This window comes from Durio zibethinus, chromosome 20, assembly GCF_047325235.1.
Source record: "Durio zibethinus cultivar Kanyao isolate XHJ-2024 chromosome 20, ASM4732523v1, whole genome shotgun sequence".
Classification (NCBI taxonomy): domain Eukaryota; kingdom Viridiplantae; phylum Streptophyta; class Magnoliopsida; order Malvales; family Malvaceae; genus Durio; species Durio zibethinus.
The window spans coordinates 4,474,420-4,498,827 of NC_143181.1; the positions used below are offsets into that span (position 1 = coordinate 4,474,420).

General features: G+C 32.0%; 3 protein-coding genes and 3 pseudogenes across 3 annotated transcripts; 3 read left to right on the forward strand and 3 right to left on the reverse strand.

Moving 5' to 3' along the window:
* Positions 1-269: 269 nt before the first annotated feature.
* On the forward strand, positions 270-2,470 carry LOC111314942 (7-deoxyloganetin glucosyltransferase-like; annotated as a pseudogene).
* A 2,330-nt stretch (positions 2,471-4,800) lies between these two features.
* LOC111314943 (protein TRANSPARENT TESTA 1-like) lies at positions 4,801-6,186 on the reverse strand. Its single transcript, XM_022916562.2, has 2 exons — positions 5,556-6,186; positions 4,801-5,444 (listed from the first exon to the last, which is right to left on the reverse strand). Exons 1-2 carry the CDS (start codon positions 5,940-5,942, stop codon positions 5,019-5,021), a joined length of 813 nt encoding a protein of 270 aa, XP_022772297.2. The 5' UTR covers positions 5,943-6,186; the 3' UTR covers positions 4,801-5,018.
* Positions 6,187-7,771: 1,585 nt separating this feature from the next.
* Positions 7,772-10,229, reverse strand: LOC149513066 (uncharacterized). The gene is made up of 2 exons (XM_089749291.1): positions 9,766-10,229; positions 7,772-8,594 (listed from the first exon to the last, which is right to left on the reverse strand). Exons 1-2 carry the CDS (start codon positions 10,099-10,101, stop codon positions 8,280-8,282), a joined length of 651 nt encoding a protein of 216 aa, XP_089605417.1. The 5' UTR covers positions 10,102-10,229; the 3' UTR covers positions 7,772-8,279.
* A 3,925-nt stretch (positions 10,230-14,154) lies between these two features.
* On the reverse strand, positions 14,155-15,839 carry LOC111314944 (putative RNA-binding protein ARP1; annotated as a pseudogene).
* Positions 15,840-18,798: 2,959 nt separating this feature from the next.
* Positions 18,799-19,488, forward strand: LOC111288854 (zinc finger BED domain-containing protein RICESLEEPER 2-like; annotated as a pseudogene).
* Positions 19,489-19,659: 171 nt separating this feature from the next.
* Positions 19,660-20,469, forward strand: LOC149513067 (zinc finger BED domain-containing protein RICESLEEPER 3-like). Its single transcript, XM_089749320.1, has 2 exons — positions 19,660-20,334; positions 20,428-20,469. The coding sequence occupies exons 1-2, from the start codon at positions 19,660-19,662 to the stop codon at positions 20,467-20,469; spliced, it is 717 nt and encodes a 238-aa protein (XP_089605446.1).
* The last annotated feature ends 3,939 nt before the right edge of the window (positions 20,470-24,408 follow it).

A 24,408-nucleotide genomic window follows, 5' to 3' on the forward strand; every position in this document is an offset into this window, starting at 1 on the left:
TTTACGGCTCTACGCTTTTTACTTTTTAGCTTCTTCAGGAAAACCAATAACCCAAATGATTGTTTTCTGATCGCATGATTTATTCCACTTTCGAAAATTTCAAATATACTATTCTACGGTTCATCGAAGTCAAACAAAGGTGAATGTACTTGCTTTGTTTCACTGAATGGGGTTATGTAAAGGAAGTTCGATTTCTCCATGGAAGCAAATCCAAATTGGTTTTGCATCTGCATATTTTGAATTTTTTTTTGCCTGCTTTCCTAGTGATAATGGGTTCCTTGGAGTTCATAACTAAGCCGCATGCAGTTTGTATTCCTTTCCCTGCTCAAGGCCATATAAATCACATGCTGAAGCTTGCCAAACTACTTCATAACAGAGGCTTCTATATCACCTTTGTCAATGCAGAGTTCAATCACAAACGTTTGCTCAAATCCAGAGGTCCTGGTGCTCTCAATGGCCTCCCTTCTTTTCGATTTGAAACCATTCCTGACGATCTCCCTCCAACTGATGCTGATACCACCCAAGACATCCCATCTCTGAGCGAGTCCACCTTCAAAACCTGCTTACCTCACTTTAAGGTACTTGTCCATAAACTCAACGACTCTTCCTCAGCTGACAATGACCTTATTCCACCTGTCTCTTGCGTTGTTTTGGATGGAGTAATGAGCCTCATGTTAGGCTAAATAACTCCAATCCAATCAAGTCAGCGAAAGTGAAATTAAACAATCAATTAATCACACAACATATAACAATTTAACGTGGTTCGATCCAACCGATCAATATCTATGGATGAGAAACATGATCCATTAGTTGTAAAAAATATAAATATACATCAAAACCTATCAACCACTCAATAATCAATATTCATAGACTCTCTCAATCTCTTCTAGTCTTATGAAATATTTTCAATCCAAACAAACACATACTCATGTGCACTTTTTTAACATAATCAAACACATACCCATATGTACCCATACATCATACTTATGTGGATCCTCTCAGTCTCTTCTAGTTCATTCAAAAACAAACATACATACCCATAAGACGTAAAATCCCAATACTCATATGAGATGTCTATCCCACAAAACTCTATAACTCTCTTACATCTTTTTCTCATACATAATTTTGTAAATATTTCACCTATTTATAATTATATAAACTTGCCTATTAAGATTTTTTTTTCTTAAAATTTTTCTTTTGCAAGTTAAATTTATCTATTAAAAATCTCATTTCTCTTAAAATGTTGTTTTTATAAATCTTCTTATCTATCAAATAATATTTAATAAATCCGAAATAAATCTCATAAGGAATTTCGGTCATTATTCCTAACACTTCACTCATGATACAGCTGAAGAACTTGGTGTCCCTCAAGTTCTCTTTTGGACTACAAGCGCATGTGGCTACTTGGGTTATGGCTACTATCACCGACAGATGGAAAAGGGCTATATTCCTCTCAAACGTAAGATTCCTTTTAGTTATTCTTACTTTTTGTTTCTTTTAGTGGAACTGCTTAATCTAATATGTTAATTATTAATGTTATAGTTTCTTTTATCTGCAGATGAAAGTGATTTAACGAACGGGTACTTGGAGACTAGCCATGAAAGGTGGGATTTGCCTACCTTTATCAGGACAACTGACCCGGATTTCTTCATGCTAGATTTCCTTCTCAGAGAAACCGAAAGAGCTCGAAAGGCCTCTGCAATAATTTTAAATGCATTTGATGACTTAGAGCATGAAGTTTTATCTGAACTCTCCTCAATGCTACCTCCTATTTACCCCTAGGTCCCCTGCATCTTCAATTGAATCATCAGATCCATGATAACGATTTAAAACAACATTAGTCAAATCTATGGAGGGAAGACATGGAGTGCCTTCAATGGCTAGACTCAAAAGAACCCAACTCTGTTCTTTACGTGAATTTTGGAAACATCACTGTCATGACACCCGATCAGCTTATTGACTTCGCTTGGGGGTAGGCTAATAGCAACTAAACATTTTTGTGGGTTATCAGGCCTGATTTAGTAGGTGGCGATTCTACAATTCCACCACCAGAATTTGTGACAGAGACCAAAGACGGGTTTGCTGGCAAGTTGGTGATCACAAGATCAAGTTCTAAGCCACGCTTCTGTTGGAGGATTCTCAACCCAAAGAGGATGGAATTCTACGATTGAAAGTATATCCGGTGGTGTTCCAATGATATGTTGGCCATTTTTAGCTGAGCAACAAACAAATTGTTGGTTCTCTTGCACTGAATGGGGAATCGGCATAGAAATTAACAGTGATGTTAAAAGGGATGAAGTTGAGACTCTTGTTAGAGAGTTAATGGAAGGAGAAAAGGGCAAAGCAATGAAGAAGAAAGCTATAGGGCGGAAAAGGATGGCAGATGAGGCCACCACCAATAACAATGGTTCATCTTACAAAAATCTAGACCAAATGATAAAACCAAGTTTTGCCATCTCCAAGAGATTAAGTCAAAGTAAAATTGTTAAAAAAAAACCAAAAAATTTATATTTAACTCACTATTGTATATTAAAATCTTATACGCTATCAGTCCATCATAAATGGAAATTTCATTAATAAGCAAAGTTAAAGTTTAAAGACCCTCGAAAATATGTATCAATAAATTAAGTATTTAATTAGAAAAGAGAATTACGTGGGGAATTAAGGATTTTTTTGGTTAAACTTTCTCCCTTTTCAATCTTCCATTGTGTAGAGAAAATTGAAGGAAAATTTTTTTTCTTATTAACGAAAATAGATTTTTATGTTGATTGTGTGGTTTTGCAAGCAGCTCTCAGAAAGTTAAAAATATGATTGAAAAACAATTAACATGTCTTTCATGCTTTAACAAACACCATCAAAAAAATTTTTTTATTGAAATATATATCGCCATTAACGTTAGCTTAAAGCATCAAATTCAAATTTTCGATATCTCTTTACTAATAAAGAAAACAAGAAATCACGTGACTTAAAAGCATTTTATTTTCTTAAAAAAAATATTTTACTTTTGAAGGGAAGGGGATATCCTCCCAATTTTTTGAAACAACATCCAATCACAGTATCACATTACCTCATTTTGTTTGTGTTAAATATAGTTTTCTGTATTTTGATTTTTTTTTATCTTAAATATATCCCATGTGACAAGCACTTTTTATTGTTCTTTTTTTTTTTTTCTATTTTAAAAGGCCACATGGCAAGTTTGTTGAATTTTTTATCTCAAAATACTAACCGGTAAGTTTTTTTTTTTATTATTTTAAAAAAAATTTATATTTGATATATTATCAATTTATATACTATCAGTGAATCAGATAATGACAATTCATTAATAAAATAAATTATATTATAATACATCATTAATGGTAAGTTATTTTAATTTATATACATTAATTTTAAGAATTAATATTTATTCATTAATGAGTTGTTATTATCTGATTCATTAATAATGTATAAAATCTAAACAACAACATTATGTCAAATATAAACTTTTTTAAGAATGCCAAAGTCAAGAATCAAGTGTTAGTCACACAATGGCTTTTTTTTTTTTTTTAACAAAACAAAGTTGCAATACAAAAATTAAAAATTAGAGAAGAAATTGGAAATACTAAAACTAGAATCTCAAACTTATTAAATAATATATTTTAAAGATAATTATATGAACTAATTAAATTAAATTTTAAATTTACTAATAAATAATATAAATATAAATATTATAGGTTCTACTATAAAGTTGTCAAGTTCTTTCAGTCTCAAACCTTTGCGACCATGCATGTTGCATATCAAGTATGAAAAGAAAAAACCTTACCTCGTTGCTCAGGGTGGTGCAGAGCTTAGTTGTTCTACTTATTAATTATTTACCCTAAGTTTAAACTTTAATAGATTTTTTTTGGCCTTTTTAAAACTTTAATAGATTAATCAGTTATTAATGTTTACATAATAATATTTTCTTAGACTTCACACCCATGCAGTGCCAATGATAACTTTTCCATTCATTCTGAAAATAAATTGGTAAGGGTGAATTGAAACCTTTTCTTTTTACTGAATTATTTTGTCTTATACTCGGTATACAGATAATAATTTTGACTATTTATTTGAGATATTTTTAAGACTATAAGAAAGAAACAGAAAGTTAAATGTCTTCATCTTCAAAATTTTGTATTTTCAATAAAAGAATATTATATGATGAGTCAAAATTCCAATGATAAATACCTTTGAAACATATATTTGCCATAGATTTATGTACATGACTTTTGATTGAGAATTTTGTTGGTTCTATCACAGTAATTCTCCGGATGTACTTTACATTTTACCTCATACGAAACTAGTTTAAGTTATTATACTGTTGCCCCAGAACTAGGATTGAGCGTAATGTTGATTTTCAATGTTTGGCCGAGCAATACATAATATATCCTAGACCCACTTCTGCTACATACAAAGTAGCAGCCGCACACATATGACCACAACATGTTTTGCCAGTTTTCATTTCAGGGGCAGAGAATTCCTTGCACTTCATGATGCTTTGTTACGTCAAGAATCCAATGTTTTTTCACTTCAATATATCCTATTGTTCTTGTTTTGTTTGCCAAACATAGCACTATTCCTGTACATGATTGTCTGTAGCTGATGTCTCAGTTCTCACTCAACAGGAGATACCCTAATAATGTTCGAGCAAAGCCTATAAGTTTCCATCGTTACATTGTTGTTTTTATCCTCTCACCTCTATCCTTTGTTCAAGAGCCTGAAAAATCAACTCTAGGGAAGCATCAGGCTCGTAATTGACCTGCAATTCACTATTGCGGTACCCGAAAATGAAGCAATATTGCTCCATGCAATAATCTAAAGAAACAAAAATTTAGAATTTAGGGATCATTTTGTGTTTGAAAAACTTTTGTTTCAATCTCGAATGGGTATGATCATTAATATTCGACAACCATCATATTCATTGATTAATTAAATAAAGAGCCGGTCTAAATTTAGTGAAAAAGAAATACTAGTATTTATTTTAGGAGTTGATCGGGGAAATTTCAGACATGGAGGGAAGAAGCAGTATCCTCAGGTACCTCAACCCCATCAAATGATGGAGGTAAAGGACCGTGGCCTGAACCAAATGCCTTGATGTGGTCTTTGAGTGATCTCTTATGCTTGAAATCGGAGCCACAAACACAAAGCCAGCGCTTGCCACAGTTTTTCTCATGAGTTCTCCAGTCACCTTTCACTGCCAAGAGCTTCCCACACTTGCGGCACATGAAGGGTTTCAGCCCATGTTTCCTCTTATAATGTGTTTGCAATGTCCTAAAATCTTTTAGTGGCTTTGATCTGGGGTGTTCTATGTTGTTTTTGCATCCTTCGGCACAGCAGTAGCATGGAATACCTAGAATGGCTCGCGGTTGGGTTCCTTTCAGGGACTCAGGTCCTTTACGATACTGTGAACCATGTCCCCACATGTGCATCTGCCATGGAAATCATTGCATATCAGTGGAAGGAAACGGAAGGAAGGAAGGAAGTTAGAGAACTTACTCTTATTAAAGAGGTAAGTCGCACACAAAGAATAACATTTGCACCTGAAGGTTATTGTAACGATTGAAGGTTTTAAAGCAAACATGGCAAGAAAAATGTGTGAAGCCAATGAGGATTTGTTCAGGTGTTGGGATCCAATACTGTTTAGCTGCTCCATTTGCATGTTCCTTGCTGTTTGGATTGATCATGGAGCTACTGGAAGGATCAGGCAGAGCAATTTGCAAGGCCACGTTGACATCCTCTTCATCTGCACTGCATGCTTTAGGGTTTTCATCCATTGTCGTCTCGGTAGAGCCAAGAAAGCAGCTCAGCAATGGCATGGGCTCAAGTGAACTTCGCATTGAGCCTGGAAAAAGATCAAGTGGCTCAATATCAGTGTGATTTGTGCTAGAAACAAGATCAGAATCATATGAAATATCTGAAGGCTCCATTGACACAAAAAGGGCTGCAAGAGAATACAATTGCAAAGAAGAATGTGGTTTTATTTTATTGAATTTTGGGAGGTTTTATAATTGGCTTTTGGCCAATTCTACAGGGTGATCGTGAGAATTAAAGTCTTTAGTAACAGAAAAAAGTTGAGAGAATGAGAATAGAGGTAGGGTGTGGCTGGAGAATAATGCAGTTGAATGAAAACAACCTCTGTTCAGGGGCTCATAAATATCTCCTGCTTTTTATGTTTATCTACTCTTGGGATGGAAAGGAAATACTTTAAATTCTGTGGCCCAAGGCTTCTTACTTTAGCAATAATTGCACTACAGAATGTTGAAATTCTATGGCAATGTATTATATAGTCTGGTTTACTCTCACCAGTACGTAGTCAACACCCCGTTGGATATTGGACTGACAATTCCTTGCAGGAATGAAATGACTCTATTTCTACTATTGGGGACTATGACTCTGAAATCTTTTCTTTTTTTCTTGCTTTATTTATATGTCTATTCAACATTACAAACATTAATTAATTCACATCATAACGGAGAAACTCTAAATCCACAAGCGCAAGGACAGCTCAAGTAAAAGTAGCATTAATTGTCTCAATTCAAATTAAAACTAATTGTAAAATATGCAAAAAAAGTAACTGTGACTGTGAATTAGGATATAACTTTACTTTTAAAACAGGTTTTCCTGTGTGCACGGATGTCCCTGGTATGCATACAGTTACTTGGACAATGATGACTAGTCAACTCCACTTGGCATGAAGCTACTAGCTGTGGCCCGTTTGGCAGGCAATGCGTGGTCAGGAAATTTGTTGCTGAAGATATATATTGATCTTTCCTTGTGTTATCTAGGATGCAAAAAACACAGCCCCGGACCACATATTAATCCTTAGAAATACCACATATTGAAGATTGATTGATGCCATTTTTTTCATTTTAGTTGTGCTCCATTTCAGCCCTTCGTTCGACATCTCTCCAATCTAGCTAATTGTTCTATTTCTATTCGACCTAGTGCTTACAGCCATCAATTATTCAGAACAATTTATAATATTGGCATAACTACTGTTTAATTAGTCTACTGAAATAACAGATGGTGATTCGTGTTCTTTTCATCTGAAATATACTTCCATTATATTTGAAGGCACCAATGCCCTGAATCCGGCTGCTGATGCAGAGTTGACTAACACTAGTGTAGTAGTAGTAATTATCAGAATCCTTAACTTCTTCATATGCAAGGCATCCTCTTGACTTTTCAGTAAAAACTTTGTTGGACCCATTTCATAAAATGTGTGTAGTCCTCGCAAGAGAATGATATATACAACTGAAACAGTGTACTATGAACCTCATAATTCATTAGAGATAGTTGTTAAAAGACTTTAACTAACCTCCATTTAAGACATTGGCCAGCCGAAAATTTTGTGAAAAATCTAGTTTGATAAATTTATAGGCTATCATCTCTAATTAGACTTAACAATTCATGTCATCGTATCGTATAAAATATTGTATTCATATAATATTTTTCACGAAAATTATATGTCACAATTTATATCGACATGAAAATATAAAAAATATTTTATGAAACCTATTTATAATTCTTCTAAAATTTTAAGTGGTGTTATCTTCATATCATTTATTTATATCATTTTCATATCGTATCATCGTATCGTATTTTAAATTGTTAGGTTTACCTGCAAAGAAATTAGCTTTTTACCGTAACCTTAGGATATATAGCTACTATTGAAACTCTGGCTTTTTTTTTTTAATTGAGAATATTGGGATTTAAATCTTGATTACTAAAATTAATAGTTCAGTACTTTATCAAGATCACAAGGCTGTTGACATATTGAAACTCTGGCTTTGAGTACGTATAACTAGTTATGGAACTAATTTCAAATGGTAACTCTTTTCCCATCATATTTGGCATTTTATTTCCCTAACAATCGAAATATCGATAAAAATGGAACAAGAAATGCCTTGCAGACTTATGAAAGCTATATTAACAAGATATTCTGCTTGAACAAGAAATGAAAAAAGGACACGTTTTCATTGGCCCTCATTTGGATAGGATCCAGGGGAACAAATTTGTTGAACAATGCCACCGATGGAGGGTCTGTGAAGTGTTGTAAAACAAATCTTCTTTTATATTTCTTGGACATTAACACCATGCAAAGAAGCCATAAATGTAAATGAGCTAGTATTGCTAACTATAACTGATCCCATTGTTTTCAAGTACGAATTAATTCCCATTAAAACTCACTCTATCTGTTTCAAAAACTCAATTTCAAATCTTGAAAATGTATTGCTAATTAAACATAATTTCCAATTGTGATTTCAGACGGAGCCACCAAACCATATATTATGAATACCAACTGTATGTCTGGAGTTTCTCCATGTTAGTATCATAATGGTGGTTGATTTAGTCCTCCTTTTCCTTTCATAGGCCATAGCAGTAACTTGATGCAGTCCTCTCCTATTGCTAAATTGTTGAAAATATAAGATAAGGTGATAAGAAAAACATAAACTTATCAAGATTGTACAATTTGAACATTTTGGCAGGGATAAGTTCTTCCCTTTAGGTTTTTGGACTTTCAAAAGTGATGGCCCCAGCTTCAGTTTCTGTGGAGGTATGCTGTGGGGTCTGAGAATCTGACACCAAAATCCATAATAAAATTTATGATGAGCATAGATGTGAAAAGTGAAAACAACAATCTAATGAGAGAGATGAAGTCTAATTTTAAAATGTATATATATTTCCATAGTTACAAAAACAATGCCCAGCAAGTGATGTTTCACTAAGAAACAGGGCCACTCTGCTTGCCTAGCTTCCATGATAAGTCTTTATACATCATATTGGACCGGGGGCATCGTAAATTTGGAAAACCAATAACCATGAAACTACCATAGAAAGAGTTACCGTTTTACCGACCATTGGTACAGAAAGACCGATATCTCAGCATATTAAATGATGATAATTTGGGTTAGTGTTGTTAAACTTAATTGGAATTTCAGGACAATTTTTCGGCTATTTTTCTGCCTCAAATTACTTAACTATATAGAGTTGCAAAGTCATTCTTTATTTATATGTCATATTCCAAGAGAGATATTTGCCGCGAATATAAATAAAAAAGGTTTGATCTGTCAAAAGGATATCTGAATATTAGCTTTGCTACTAAATTTTGGTTAAACCTTTTCATATTCATATAAGAATAAAAGATATGGTTAAGAAATGGTTAATACAGTGGCAGTCATAGCATGCATGGTTAGTGGGCCTCTCCGCATTCGATCACTTGACTGCATGATCAGATTCAGAATCAACCATCATCCTTGATACTGAAACCACATGCAGTCACTATTAGCTTACAATTGCTCCTCTATCATGACTTTCCATTGAGTCATCATTTGGGTTGTGGCAATAACCAGACATCGTTCATTCACATGTTTGAAGTTGCTCATGTGGCCCCCCTCCCCTTTGGCGCATGCTACAATAAACCCTAATACTATTTAGTATCTGTGTCAGAATGTGTATATGAAAATCAGAGGAAGAAGAGAGAAAATTACTACTTATTAAGAATTGATATTAAAAGCACTCCAGCATTTAGGTCGATAACTGGTGAATTTTTTTACTCAGAAGGGTTGGATTCGAATTCCTCATATCTCAATGTACAAAAACAACAAAGCGATATTAAGAGTTCATATCATTTACATATAGCATTGGAAAAGTAGATAATTCAGTATCATATATGTGAAGCCTAATTTATGTTGGGATACAATGGTAGTTAAAAAATGGAAGCATTAGAGACTGATAAGAATTATTTACCTGTGGAAGAGGCGAAAAAATGCCTAGTGATATGAAAGGGTGGGGGAGGACAGGTGGAGAAGGACCCCTCCATCTGAGTAGGGTAGTAAAGATAGGACGGTCAGGGGATATGCTGAGCCTGGAGTGCAGGAAACGTTCCCCTGGGAGCTTACAAAGAATAGCCATAATATTATGGAGACCCCATTGTGGTAGACGATGATCCATACAGTTGATGATAGTATTGTGGCAGCTGAATTTGTGGATTGTAAAGAACCTGCATGCCCATTCAATAACATTCTTACCAAACATTATTGGCTGAACTATTTGCTTAATATTTGAACAAACACAACTTATCATTATTATGTCTTAATTTTGAGCTGAATTATTCTTCAGGAATTGAAGAGAAAGAGGTTCAGGACTGTAAGTTGGGTACCTGTAAACGTAGAATTTGTTAGAAAAAGAAAAAAGAAAAAGAAAAGAAAAGAAAGAAGGTAGAAATAGGAAACTAAAAAAAATTTTAAAACAATTTCTTTCTCTTAGAATCAAATTGCAAGAAGCAGCATCCTTATATAATAAGGAATCAATGGTAGCTAGCATATAAATATAACGGACTTATTGCAACGCTACCTTCTACCATGATATCAATTATTAGTACAAATGACAACATTGCCTTCGGTAGGTATTGAAAATTAATTCAAGGTATCCGTCTAATAAAGTTTTACACAAATCTAGTACCAAAATATCTGAGGACGATATAAATATATATATATATATAATGTAATTGACAGCTAAAATAAAATAGTTTTAGTCAGGAATATTTCATTATGTATTAATATCTATTCTTCGAATGTGATAATTTTTTTTTTGGTAAGAAAAATTTGGAGTAAATAAATTATTCAGTTCCTCATATCAGGATAAGATATATCTTATTTGATAGCTTAAGACAGTGATTGCAGGTTGTACATTCAAGATGATCCCAATAAGTAATCACTGACATAATTTGAACCAAGATTTTTTCATCGATAAAAACGAGCTTTAACCAATTGAACCAACCACTTATTGATGAGTGTGATAATTTTTATCTATATATTTATCCTTTTTTTCCAAATAATACATGTAATGTATAAGCTAGTTGTGGAGATTAGGCGCGAGAGGGCTACCTCTATAGGTTTTCCCCCCTCAAATCAAATGCAGCTAACAGCATTTAAACCTAGGAAAACCTAGGAAAAAATGGATGGGCATGAATCATGATCTTAGATGATAAATGAGAAGTAGCTCAAGCTCTACTGATATTAAAAAGATTGTCATAACAATTTTTCATTCGAAGGACTTGATCGTTAAATTTCGTGAAAATTTTTTAGAATCGTCATCAATCTTTTATAAGATCAATCTTTTATAAGATGTGATTAATCACCCAAAATATCATTTTTTAGTAAAAATTTTAAAATGAATTAAGAATTACTAAAAGAAGTTTAAGTCTACGAAATCAGAATTAGATCTGAGAGTACGGTTACGAGTGAGGAAGGTATTAGCACCCTCACATCGCCCATTCGAAGAACGGTACTAATTAAACATTTGTAATCTTATAATTTTGATAGCGTGGTTTTTTTTTATATTTAAATTTAATTTCTTGAAATCTATTTAAAAATGTATTTTTTGTAAAATTAGTATTATTATTTTATTTTTTTATATTCTATAAATTTTTCAACGCTTTAGCGAAATTTATAGAGAATCGCTATTTAGAAAATATTTCGAGAAAATTGATCATTCACAAAATTCTTGAAATCTCGTCATAAGATATTTTATTTATTTGTTTTAAAAAATTAGGAACATCCCGACTCTTTAGTGAGTTCCCAAAATTTATTAAACAAATTTTACGATTATCATGACTCTTCGGTGAATCCTAAAAATTTTTAAGCAAGTTTTAGGATTATTTCAACTTTTTGACAAAATCCTAAATAAAATTATTTTTTTATAATTAAAGGAATTTATTAATTAATTTTTATTATGATTATTTAAAAAAAACTTTTTATTATTTATTAATTATTTGTATTATAAAAAATTTAGATTATCCTAACTCAGCGAAGAAATCTAAATATTTATATTTTGCTTGTATTAAAAAAAATCGAACTCTTTCAATTTTTTATATATTTTTTAAAATATTCAAAATATCAATTATTATTATTTTCATTTTTCATTTTTATTATTGTTTTACATTGTCTAAATCAATCTTTATTTTAGTAAAAATAATTTTGAATTATCCCAACTCTATAGTGAAATTCGAAAAAATTATTTTTACTTGTAATAATTAAAGAAAACTAAACTCTTTTAGCTATCTTTAAAAATTACATTTAAAAGATTCATTTAAACATTTATATTTATTTTATTTATTATTTCTTAGCAAAAATTATTTTTTAAAATTATCTCAACACTTTGATGAAATTTAAATAATATTTTTACTTGCAATAAAATTTTATTTTCATTAAATAGTCATTATTATTAAATTTTTTTGCATATTATATTTTTAGATCTTTATTTTATTTTAGTTTCATTTTTTTATTCTACTTATTTATTTTTTTAAAAAATTATTACCAGTAATAATATAAAATAACAATAATAGTAATAATAATAATAATAACAATAACATCATAAAAATAAAAAAATAACATAAAAAATCAAAATCAAAACGAAAAAAAAAAAAAAAAAAAAACCTGCGAAGCGAGTCGGATTCAGTCCGGATGTCCAAAACGACGTCATTTTGAAGGGCCTATAAAAGGTATGTTTCTGTTTTTTTTTCTTTCCCCCCTCTCTCTCTAACCCAGAGCCTTTCTCTCTAAAAATTCAACCCCTCTCGTCGGCTGTAGTAAAACCTAATTTTCGGTTGGTCGTCGCCGTGCACCGGTGGCCGTAATCTTCAACGATGATGAAAAATTCAAATATCCTAGATTCCGGTGGTTGAAAAATTCAACGATCACCGAAAAATTCAAACTTTTTCAGATTTTAGTGTCAAAAAATTTAATGGTCACCAGAAAATTCAAACTTTTTCAGTTTTTGATGACCCAAAAAAAATTGAAAATTTTCCAAAAAAAATCCTAAATTGTTCCTTTTTGTTTTCTGAGTACTTCCTCAAACCCAAATTTTTCAAAAAAAATCTCAAACATCCTAGATCTAAAATTTTACTTTTGAGAAAAAAATTTTTGTTTACTATTGGTTCCTCAAAGAGGACTGTGATTGTTTCTTTTTGTAGAACCCCAAGATTTTTCCCCTTCTTTCCCTCTCTTGCATAACTTAGCTTAATTTATAGAACTTCTGGGATTTCAAATCCCATATCTTCTTAGATTTTCTTGTGAAAAATTTGGGTGTTTATCTGATGACTTTTGGTCATCTGATATCATGCTGTCATGTTAGGTAGTGTCAAGAAGAAATTTGGACCACTCTGATAGCTTAATTTCGGCTGTCAAAGTTGAAATCAAATACTTCTTTTTTTTTTTACTTTTTTTTCTTTTTGTTTTAAAGAATAATAATAATAATAATAATAATAATAATAATAATAACAATAATAATAAAAGAAGAAGAAAATTGGTGCCTACAAAGATGATCACAATATGTCACATAAATTCATGTAAAAGATAGAACAAATGCAACAATAGTTCATCATTACTACAAATGTCTATGTTCATAGGTATAATCGATTTCCATGCTTTAGACATTTTATATATGTAGTTGTCGTTTGCCTCTAAGTATGGCATCTGCTAACAAAACCCAAACTAAAAGTTCAAAGAACCCCAATCCCAGAAGCGATCACATAATTTATTTGAAAAAATTAAAGCCAATGAAGAGGAATTGATCTATTCTTTTATTAGAACTTTGATTAAATGCATCGTGCAAATGACTAAATGTTAACTGTAAATGAGCTGGATCATTACTTGAAATTCTCTTGGCAGATGAAGGCATTGAACAACTTCATTACTACTGTAACCATATTTTTATTTCTTAATAAGTAATATTTTTCTTTCACTCTGAGCTTACTAGGAATATAGGCAAATAAAAAGCATATAATGCAGAACATACTAATTACCTGGCTAAAAATGGATCCCTTTGTGTAAGCTCATATATATTTTTTTGAACTTGAGATTACCCTGATTTGGATCTTGATCACTAAAACTAGAAATCTAGTACTCTACCAATCGTTCACGCAACTGTTGGCATAAACTCATATATTTATATAATTTCGGAACACTTGGATAGATACATTTGGGTATTACAATGCACAGCCATACTTTCTGCTAATCTTACTGGATTTCCCAATCTGATTACCTGACTTAACTTTCATATGCCATAAGAATTAAACTTAGATTATAAATTGGTTAATACGTGGAAATATGATCGTTCATAATAAGGGATTATAACAAACTCAAATGTGCATTAGGATCACTCACGTTCATAGCTCTTCAATTTTTCTTATTATAAAAGAAAACAAGGAATCTGCCCGTCTGATTAACCTGTTTCATTTGTTTTCTTTAACCACAGCAGTGCCTCTAGCGGCTAGCCTCTCTCAAGACTCAGATTTATGCCAGTATATGCCACATACACTATATCATTGACTGCATTGGTATGGTAAAGTTCCGAATTTTTTTCTTTTTTTTTTTTAATGTTTTTATCCTAGTGATGATAAACTTCTAGTCAAATGCATTATTATTTGACTATGTACAATTTGATGTCCCAACTTTATTGAGGAAACACATAATTAAGTATAATGTACGGTTAGCATTAATATGTCCATGCTAAAATTTCAATGCATGGACCAATTTGGCACTTTCCCTATGTAGAGCATGGACAATTAATATCTTAAGTAAAAACAATAGGGGTACTCACGCATAAGGTGGATAAATGACAGGAGGTGGTGGTGGCGGAGGTGGAGGCATTGCTGCTGCAACTCCACTGGTCAATTCCACTGCTGCCTTGATTTCTTACTGCATTAAAATCTAGCATACCCAATTCATTATTCTCATCATCTTTTTTTTTTTTTTTCGCTTTCAATAATTGAATGGGGAAACTGCAGCTCATATCAAAGAGTAAGGGCCATGGGGACCTTGTGGCGGTGAAGGTCTAGTTCTTCCAAGTGGAGCAATCTTACAGTTTGCTCTTCTTCGATCAATTACAGGATTTGGATCAACACAAGCTCTCCTAGCTGATTCAGGATCACGGAAAGTAACCTACAGAAATGTATCGATATTTGTCAAACACCTTAATGCACAAGAAACTTAAGCCATTAACATAGTAAACTGATATATATGTATATATGAGAAGAAATCAGATAAAACTTACAAAGCGATATCCTTTAGATTTCCCTGTGTTTTTATCAGTTATGATAACAGCTTCAAGAATCTCTCCAAATTGCTCAAAACATCTACGCATTTCCTCCGTTTGTGTATCCCAACAAACACTTTTGTAAATGTTGTGTCACCAAAAGGTGATCGGTAATGTGGACAAACCATGGCATCTGAACAATGGGTAACTTTCCTTTTCCATGAAACTCTTTTGGTGGATCAAAGTTACTGCTGACAAGAATGGAGTAAGCCGAATCATCCGTAATTCCATCTCATTCCCCTTGCTCTCTATATCCATTTCCCAGGCCTCCTTTTTGCCACAAAAGAATGATAGAAGAGGACAGAGAATGAGATGAAGTCTGGTTCATGATGTTATAGAATTTGTTGCTGTTGTTATTACTTTATGGGTTGGTTAATCAAAGAGAGACAGAACGGGAAAAAAAAAAACAAAAATACTAGTTTAAAGACAGAGAGAAAGAGAGAGGGAGAGACCCGACAGCTTCAAACGCTAAGTTTCAGTCCATGGAGATATCGAGAGAGGGAAAGGGAAGGGGTTTGACTTTCTAATAGCGTATGCCAGCTGCGTGACTAAACGCGCTTGAGCCTATCTTCCCTGTCTCTGCATTAATGTACTCTCCTCATGAGCCACTCAATCCATAGTCCTTAGTTATGTTTTTGTGCTTCTTTTGTATGTTGTTTTGTTGAGTCTTTGTCTCAAAAATTAAACCCTTTTTTAGCTTCTTAATGTTTATTTATGCATTTGCATGTTTGTTATTTATTGATATGCAAATTAATATATTATTATTTAGGGGACCTTTTTGTGCGAGTTTATGTCTACATGTTAATCAAAATCCTCTGGCTGATAATGAAAATAATACTAATTAATACTTCTTCCATTTCATTTTAAGTTTTTTTTTTTTAATTTTCGTATATTAAAATTTTTATTTTTATATATTTACTGTTATAATTCAGATTTTTTTTATAATATTGATATACCATATTTTTCATTGTCAAAAAAATAAATTTTAAATATAAAAATGGTAAAATATAATGTTTAAAAATGAAAAAAAAAATACGTTATTTTTTGGAACATTCTAAAACACTTAAATGGGAAAAGGAATATAATTTTGCAAAGACAAATTATTTAATGTGATTAGGGGTGTAAATGATACATTAGTACTCGCAAGCTACTCGGATTCGATTCGAAGAAAACTCGAATTCGGTTCGATTATTATCGAGTCGAGCTCGAGTTCGAGTAGCTTGACTTATCGATCGAGCCGAATTCGAGTATTCTTATATCCGGCTCGAGTAGCTCGCGAGCCTAATCGAGCTTTTCTATTATATATTTATTTTTATTATTTTATTTATAAAATTACTTTTTTACCCTTAGCTAAAAAACCCTAAAATTTTATTTTCTTTCTTTTTCCCCGTCTTTCTCACTCACCAACAGCCCTACTTGCGGTGCCTTTTCTTCCCGAATCCCACTCCATTGTCTTCAAAGCTTGTTCCACCCTTTCGAAAGCCCTTTCTCCTCTCTCTAAAAAGCTTGAACAGAACCCGATCTTGAACAGAACCCATTCGACGTTTGCAGCAGCTTCAGCAACAGCTTCAACAGAACCCATTCGACGTTTGCAGTAGCTTCATTCGACGTTTGCAGCAGCTTCAACAGAACCTGATCTTGAACAAAACCCATTCGACGTTTGCAGCAACTTCAACAGAACCCATTCGACGTTTGCAAATAGAACCTGATCTTGAACAGAACCCATTCGACGTTTGCAGCAGCTTCAACAGAACCCATTCGACGTTTGCAGCAGCTTCAGCAGCAGCTTGAACAGAACCCATTCGATATTTGCAGCAGCTTCAATAGAACCTGATCTTGAACAGAACCCATTCGACGTTTGCAGCAGCTTCAACAGAACCCATTCGACGTTTGCAGCAGCTTGAACAGAACCCGATCTTGAACAAAACCCGATCCTTCAACGAAGCCCTGCTCGTTCCACCCATTCGACGTTTGCAGCAGCTTCAACAGAACCTGATCCCTCAACGAAGCCCTGCTCGTTCCACCCATTCGACGTTTGCAGTAGCTTGAACAGAACCTGATCTTGAACAGAACCTGATCCCTCAACATAGCCCTTTCTCCTCTCTCTAAAAGGTAAGCTCGTTCCACCCATTCGACGTTTGCAGTAGCTTGAACAGAACCCGATCCCTCAACGTAGCCTTTTCTCCATGACATACTTTTTTAGTGCCATTTTTTTATTAAATGTTTTTATGTTAGGCTTCCAATTCATGCTAAAAGGTGGTTTAAATAAGAATGCCTTAATTAAATACCTTTATGAATGCCTAAATTAAAAACCCTTATGAATATTGTGGGGATGCAAATCGAGAACAACAATGAAAGGGGGCAAGGTGTTATAGCTATTTGTTAGTATTGATATTCTCAATTCTGATTTGTTTGTCAAACACTATCATATTATACTTTTATTTTTGTTGCAAACTTGTGAAAAGCAGTATGTTCTTTGTGAAGTTGCATTTAAATACTGAATTTTGTAAACCAAAAATCTCTATATTATTAGCAAGAAAGTAATTGAATTTGGGCCACTTCAAGACTTGCACAATACGCTTTATCAGTAGAAAAACTTTTGGATGGTTCATATTATTTAACAAAAAAAAAAGGTCATTGGCTCTATTGTTTTTAGTCATAATCATAATTTGAGCTTTCATATAGTTCATCACTAATTTATTGGGGACTGTTTAATGTGAATACTTTTCTTCTTTATGCATATTAGATTTGTTAGAAAATAACCTGACACTTATTCTAATGAGATTGAGTTAATGTTATATAAATACTAAATAGGCATGTATAATTGTAAAAATTAATAAGAAATATTCATTTTAAGAAATTGATTTTAGAAATTGAAATTATTATCGAAGTAGGTAATCTTAAATTTATTAAAATTCCTACAATATTAGTATATTTTCCCAAAGAATAAAATTTTATACTCTTCCAATAATTTGTTCTCGTAACTTGTTTAGCATGTTTCTGGCAATAAAATTTACCACACATGTTTCTAACAACTTGTTTGCATTATTGTTTGATCCTAAAATTATATTATTGTTTTGATTTATCTTTTTTTTTTTTTTGCTATAGGAAACTAAACATGTCATCAACCACACCGGATATCTCTTCTATACCAGTTCAGCCGACAATAAATTTTTTACTAGTCGAATTGTGTCAGATAATGGTAATGATTCAATGAATGAAGCTTTAGATGCCACTAATGGTAACACAGATAAAACACCAGTCATTGATGCCAATGATAGAGAATGTGATAATGCTGACCCTGAAGAGTGTGAAGAAAGTAATGAGAAAAAGAGGCAAAAGACATCTGCTGTTTGGTTAGAATTCAAAGAAGTCACTCTTTCTGATGGTTCCAAAAAAGGAGAGTGTGTCCATTGCAAGAAGAAGCTAGCAATAAATACAAGTAAAAGTACAACTCAATTTAAGAGGCATTTGATAACTTGTGTTAAGAGAAAAAATTTTCAGAATCAATAACAAATTATCAACTTTCAGCCAGTAAACACATGTGGTGATGTACAGATACTACCTGCTCTCACAGATGGCAAGTTTGATATGGTAAAGATGAGAGAAGCAGCTGCACATTAGATACTTATGCACAAGCATCTTTTTTCAATTATAGAAGAGGAAGGTTTTAACATGATACAAAAACGTGGAATGCCTGAATGGGAAAAGGTATCACGTAATACTATTAAAAAGGATTGCATGCAAGTTTATGAAGCAGAAAATAAGAAATTAAAGGCATTGTTGAAGACTGTCAGCAAGATTAGTTTGACAACAGATTTGTGAAAATCAAATAATCAAAAGATTGGGTACATGATTCTTACAGCACACTTTGTAGATTCTAATTGGAGATTGCAAAAGCGTGTTATTAACTTTGTTCACATACCTCCTCCTCGTCGCAGTGTTGAGATTGCTGATTGTATTTTTAAGTGTCTAAAGGAATGGGGAATTGAAAACAAGGTGTTTACACTTTTTGTGGACAATGCTTCAAGCAATGATGTGACGATTAGAATTCTTAAAGACACTTTTTCAAGAAATAAGATGTTGCTTTGTGGAGGAAAATTATTTCATGTTCGGTGTTGTGCACATATCTTAAATCTCATGGTTCAAGATGACCTTTCTGAGATTAAGAATGTGATTGGTGATGTTCATGAAAGTGTCAGTTTTATTAATCAAAATGAGGCAAGACTTAACTCATTTTTTGATATAGTACAACAGTTACAATTACCTGATAGGAAACTCATTCTCGATTGTAAAACACGTTGGAATTCGACATTCGAGATGTTGTCGATTGCAATTAAATTCAAAGAAGTATTTTCGAGACTCAAAGAGTGAGAATCTCATTATGAATGTTGTCCAAGTCATGAAGATTGGGAAAAGGTGGAGAAAGTTTGTGAGATTTTAGAAGTTTTTAATTAAGCCACTAAAATCATCTCTGGAAGTGATTATCCAACTTCAAACCTGTTTCTAAATGAAGTTTATCATGTGAAAGTGTTGTTGGATAAAATGATGAATGATGAAAATGAATTTGTTCAAGCAATGGTTCGTAAGATGAAAAGTAAATTTGATAAGTATTGGGGAGAATGTAATTTGTTGATGTCTATAGCAGCAATCTTGGATCCAATGTGCAAAATGAGGGTGATTGAGTTTTGCTTTCCTCGAATGTACCCTGATAAAGAAGCAAAAGAAAATATTGCTAAAGTTCGAGATGCCCTTTATGAGATTTATGATGAATATGCTCGTGAGTATCAATTTGGCAATGAGCATAATGCTGAAACTCAAGTGCATGATAATGGTATTAGTGGTATGAATATAGAAGCTTCTTCTTCTGGTTGGTTTGAATTTGCAAATTATGTAAAATCAGTTGAAACTGCTCAACCACAACAATCTGATTTAGATGTCTACCTAGCTGAAGGTTGTTTTATCTGTGAAGGAGATTCCACTAAGTTTCATGCTTTGGAATGGTGGAAAGCGAGCACTTTGAAGTATCGTATTTTATCCAAGATGGCTCGGGATATACTTGCTATTCCTATCACTACAGTGGCTTCAGAAGCTACCTTTAGTGTAGGAGGTAGAGTTATTGATACTTATCGTGCTTCTTTATCTCCTGACACAGTGCAAGCATTACTTTGTGGAGGAGATTGGTGTTGGAATCTTCATGGAGTGAAGAAGAAGAACAAAGTGATTTTTTTTTATTATTATTTTGTTATTAGGTGACTATCATTGCTTTAATCTAATTGTTAACTATTATTTTCCTTTACTTTATCTATGTAGAAAGAGAAGAAATCAATTGAGATTGCATTTAAAATCCCCTAAAGTGAGGATATCTAATATCTTCTATACAGGTATGAAATATTATTATTAAATACTTTTAATTTGTCACAACATTACTAAAGAAAAATAGGTAGTAGCTAGTCTAGATTGAGCTTTTTGCATTATAATTTACGAACCATAGGTTAACTAATGATAGAAACTCATGTTAAGGTAATTGACAAGATACTGTTTATATTTTTTTGCTCTGATTATAAGACAACTGACAAGATAAAATCCATGTTGATGCTAATGTTAAAAATTCAAAGTTATTGATCATTGTAATAATATTACAATCTTTTTCTTGTATGGGTACTTTTATCGTTATTCTTATTGTTAATTATAATTTCTTTGTTTTGTAATTATTCTTTTGTATAGGTTTATTGAAAAGCAATATGAGCCCAATGTTCATTTGAAGACATAATATTGTGAAGGCAGCATATGTATTGTTGTTGATTTGTTGTAACTTATTTGTGAACTTATTGGCTTGGATATTTAATATCTTTCAATTAGGATTTTAATTTTTAAGTTCCATTATGTCTTATATTTGTGTGTTGTATTTGAATCATTTAATGAGACTTTTATTTGCTTAAATTTGGTTGTTGTGTAAGTTATTATTATTATTATTGTTGTTGTTGTTATTGTTGTTGTTGTTATCTTGAAAATATAATATTTATTAGGTTTGATAAAAATTAGTTGTAAAAGATCTCGAGCTCGAATAATCGAGTTTTTTTTCGAGTATAAAAATCAAGCTTTTTTTTATATATTAATCGAGCTTAATCGAGCGAGCTCGAATAGCTCGAATTCGATCACGAATCGAGTTCGAGTTTGAAAAATAAAACTTGATCGAGCTTGAGTCGAGTATCGAGCCCCGAATTGTGAGTCGAGCTCGAGCTCGAACTTCTCATTATTCGGCTCGGCTCGGCTCGTTTACAGCCCTAAATGTGATAGGTATCTCCACCAAAAATAAAATTGGTGATTATACAACTTTTCAATGGGAAATTAAAAAAGAAATACTAGTAATGAGCAAAACAGTGATTGCTGATTCTGACAGACAACATAAAAGAATTAACCAGACTTGTATACGGCATTTAGAAATCAAATTGGAAATGCTTGTTTGTCATATCCTTTGTTGTAAAAGATAATCGAGTTTTTCTCTAAACAAACCCTTTTTTGCTAATGAAAACAGAACCGCAGGCACAGACAAACAAAGGGCCATTTTATCTTAGCTTGGGCCAGCGTTAGGTTCGAATAGGATTGATAATGATTGGGTTCGATTCCTTTTTTTGTGTTACATACTATTATAAAAATTTAAAATTTAATTTAAATTGAATCAAATAAAATTTTATTAGATTTATCAATTTTAATTTGTTTGTATTAGTTAATATAAAATTTTAATATATTTAAGTAAAATTTGATATAAAATTATTATTTTTATTTTATAAAAATTTAAAATATATATAAAATTTAAAAAAATATATAATTCAATTCGATTTTTTTATCAATTTTTTATTTTTTAATTCGATATAAACCTAATATATACATATATATATAATATTTAAAGTTGATTTTAATTAAATAAAAAAATTGATCCAAATCAAATCGCACGTTATAATTTTGAATAAATTTTTGAATTTTTTGATTTTTTTCCTTATTTGTAAGAACGAAGAGACAGCTATAACAAACCCTAATTCTATCACTATGAGAACAACGAGCTGGATTTCATCTACTTTCTTTTACACAAAGGATACCATTTCTCTCTCGCCTTTGTTTTTTATTGTTTTTCTTCTCATGGGTGAGGCCCATCCTACCACAAGCCAATCAACGGCAATTTAAAGTTGCAGTCTCTGTGCATCTCTCAACACAAGTTGTTTTCTGAAAAATAAAGCATTTTTCCCCAGTATGCTTTCCTCAGAGTCTGCTTCCTATGGCCATCATGCTTCAATTCTCCTACCACCAAAAAGAATTGCCCTTTTTCAAGTAGTGAAGAACCACTGTTCCCTTACCTAATACCTAAAGCTGATTCTCCTTTCACTTTCTTTCCGGATATTTTCTCACTTCAAGTACTCCTAAATACAATATTGTCAGCAAAAATCTTTTGATCAACTTCCTTAGATTGTATATCTTGATTCTAAATTCCTAGCTGCATATGTTCTAAATTGAAAAGGTTGGGATCGAATACATTTATCTTGAGTTTTGTATCTTCATAATAATTGAATTTTTTTAATAAATTAAAAATATCAATAATTACATGATTTATTAATAAATATTGAATTTTTAATTTTAATAATTATGATTTAAATTCTGACAATTTTAAACATAAAAAAATATTTTTAATATATGAAATTCGATATTACCATATTAATTTCCATTATCATCAAATTAGTTACAACGAAATGATTAATTGCAATAGGTGTCAAAAAAATCTTTGTTCTCTTATAAAGCAACATCCTAAATCCATGCAAGGGTTTAAGTGAATTTGTATTATTATAAAGAGTTTGGGTGTCAATTTTTTTTAATAGTAACATGATTAAGGATTTAAATTACAATTACGATAATATTTTTTATTACATTGCATTTATCATGGTTACAAAAATAATGGAGATTATTACAATCGTAAATTTTTTTTTAATTTTACATAATTTATTATAAAATATAATAATTATAATAATAATCATAAATTTTCTTATTTTATAATTTTTAAAATAATTTATAACACTTTATATTTTTATTTTTTATATTCACAATTTTTTTAAGATTATAACAATGAATTCAATTTTTTTTATCAAATTTTTGCTTGAACCAAAATTATCTTCAATATTATAACAAACTTACTAAATTTTCCATTTCCTTTCAACTATTCACCCTAAACATACCCTCCAGCTAGCATTAATGCCAACCAATATATCAAACCCACTCACCCGCCACATCCCTCCAAATTTCCTATTTCTTTTTTTTTTAAGTCTTTATTTCCTTTGGCTTTCATTCACTCACCCCCCCATCCCTCCTGCCTCAGCCTCCAATCCAGTGTCCAATACCGACACACTCCAGCCTTCATTCCTCCAGAGTCTTGTCTTCATGTTTTTTTTTCTTCACTCTTCTTCTTATCATCTTTCTTACAAAGACCCAAAGCTCAAAATTAATAAATCAGTAAAAATCCTCCCCTCTCGGCCTCTCCTTCCCCATCAATTTCAACACACACTCAACTCACAGCCCATAGCTTTTCGGCGTCCCAATTACAAATCAATCATCAGAGTTTTTTTTTTTTAACAGCAATATGCAATAAGCCAGTAAATTTTCAAAAAAAAAAGTGTAATTTTAATTTACTCTTACCTTCATATTGCTTGTTCTTCTACACTTAATCTTGATTGAAGTTCAATTTTGATGAATTTGATTGATTTAATTTTTTTTTTCTTTTAAAAATAAAAAATGTGGACAAAAAATGAGATAGTGGCAATAGTGTATCATTATTTTCGCTATTACCCATTATGACATTCTCTTATGGCCAAGTGTGTTTCAAATTCACGACCGCTTTTTTAAAATAGTGGTGACGGTGGGAGATGCTCCCACAAAATAACGGCCATTATTTTACTGTTGCACATTTACTTAATTTTATGAACATGTCAGTTGGACGTCAAGCAGTTCAGGAGTTACAGCGAAAATTTTAAACATTAAATTTTTTTAGTAATGAAATGATAATCAAGTGTATCCTGATTTAGTGAATATGAAAATTGATTTTATTAATTAAGAGATTATCGTAACAAAGCTCTTTTAACAGCTGCTCTAACTCATTACTATATGTTCTTAATAGATTTACAATGTCATGTCCGTGAGATACGATGCAATTAAGCTTGCGTGTAGCATTCAAAATCTATATTTGAAACCCCAAATGAAAAAAAAAGGCATTCAAAGCCCTAACAAGACTGAAAGTTGGAAGCCTAAACT

Bases quoted from the DNA above. Each gene is read 5' to 3' on its own strand.
- LOC111314943 (XM_022916562.2), bottom strand. From the start codon at position 5,942: ATGGAGCCTTCAGATATTTCATATGATTCTGATCTTGTTTCTAGCACA. The intron at 5,445-5,555 runs GTGCAAATGTTA...TTTCCATGGCAG, and splicing joins ATCGTTACAATAACCTTCAG to ATGCACATGTGGGGACATGG.
- LOC149513066 (XM_089749291.1), bottom strand. From the start codon at position 10,101: ATGATAAGTTGTGTTTGTTCAAATATTAAGCAAATAGTTCAGCCAATA. The intron at 8,595-9,765 runs GTAAATAATTCT...TTTTGGTGTCAG, and splicing joins TTTTTTCGCCTCTTCCACAG to ATTCTCAGACCCCACAGCAT.
- LOC149513067 (XM_089749320.1), top strand. From the start codon at position 19,660: ATGATGAATGATGAAAATGAATTTGTTCAAGCAATGGTTCGTAAGATG. The intron at 20,335-20,427 runs GTGATTTTTTTT...TTATCTATGTAG, and splicing joins GAGTGAAGAAGAAGAACAAA to AAAGAGAAGAAATCAATTGA.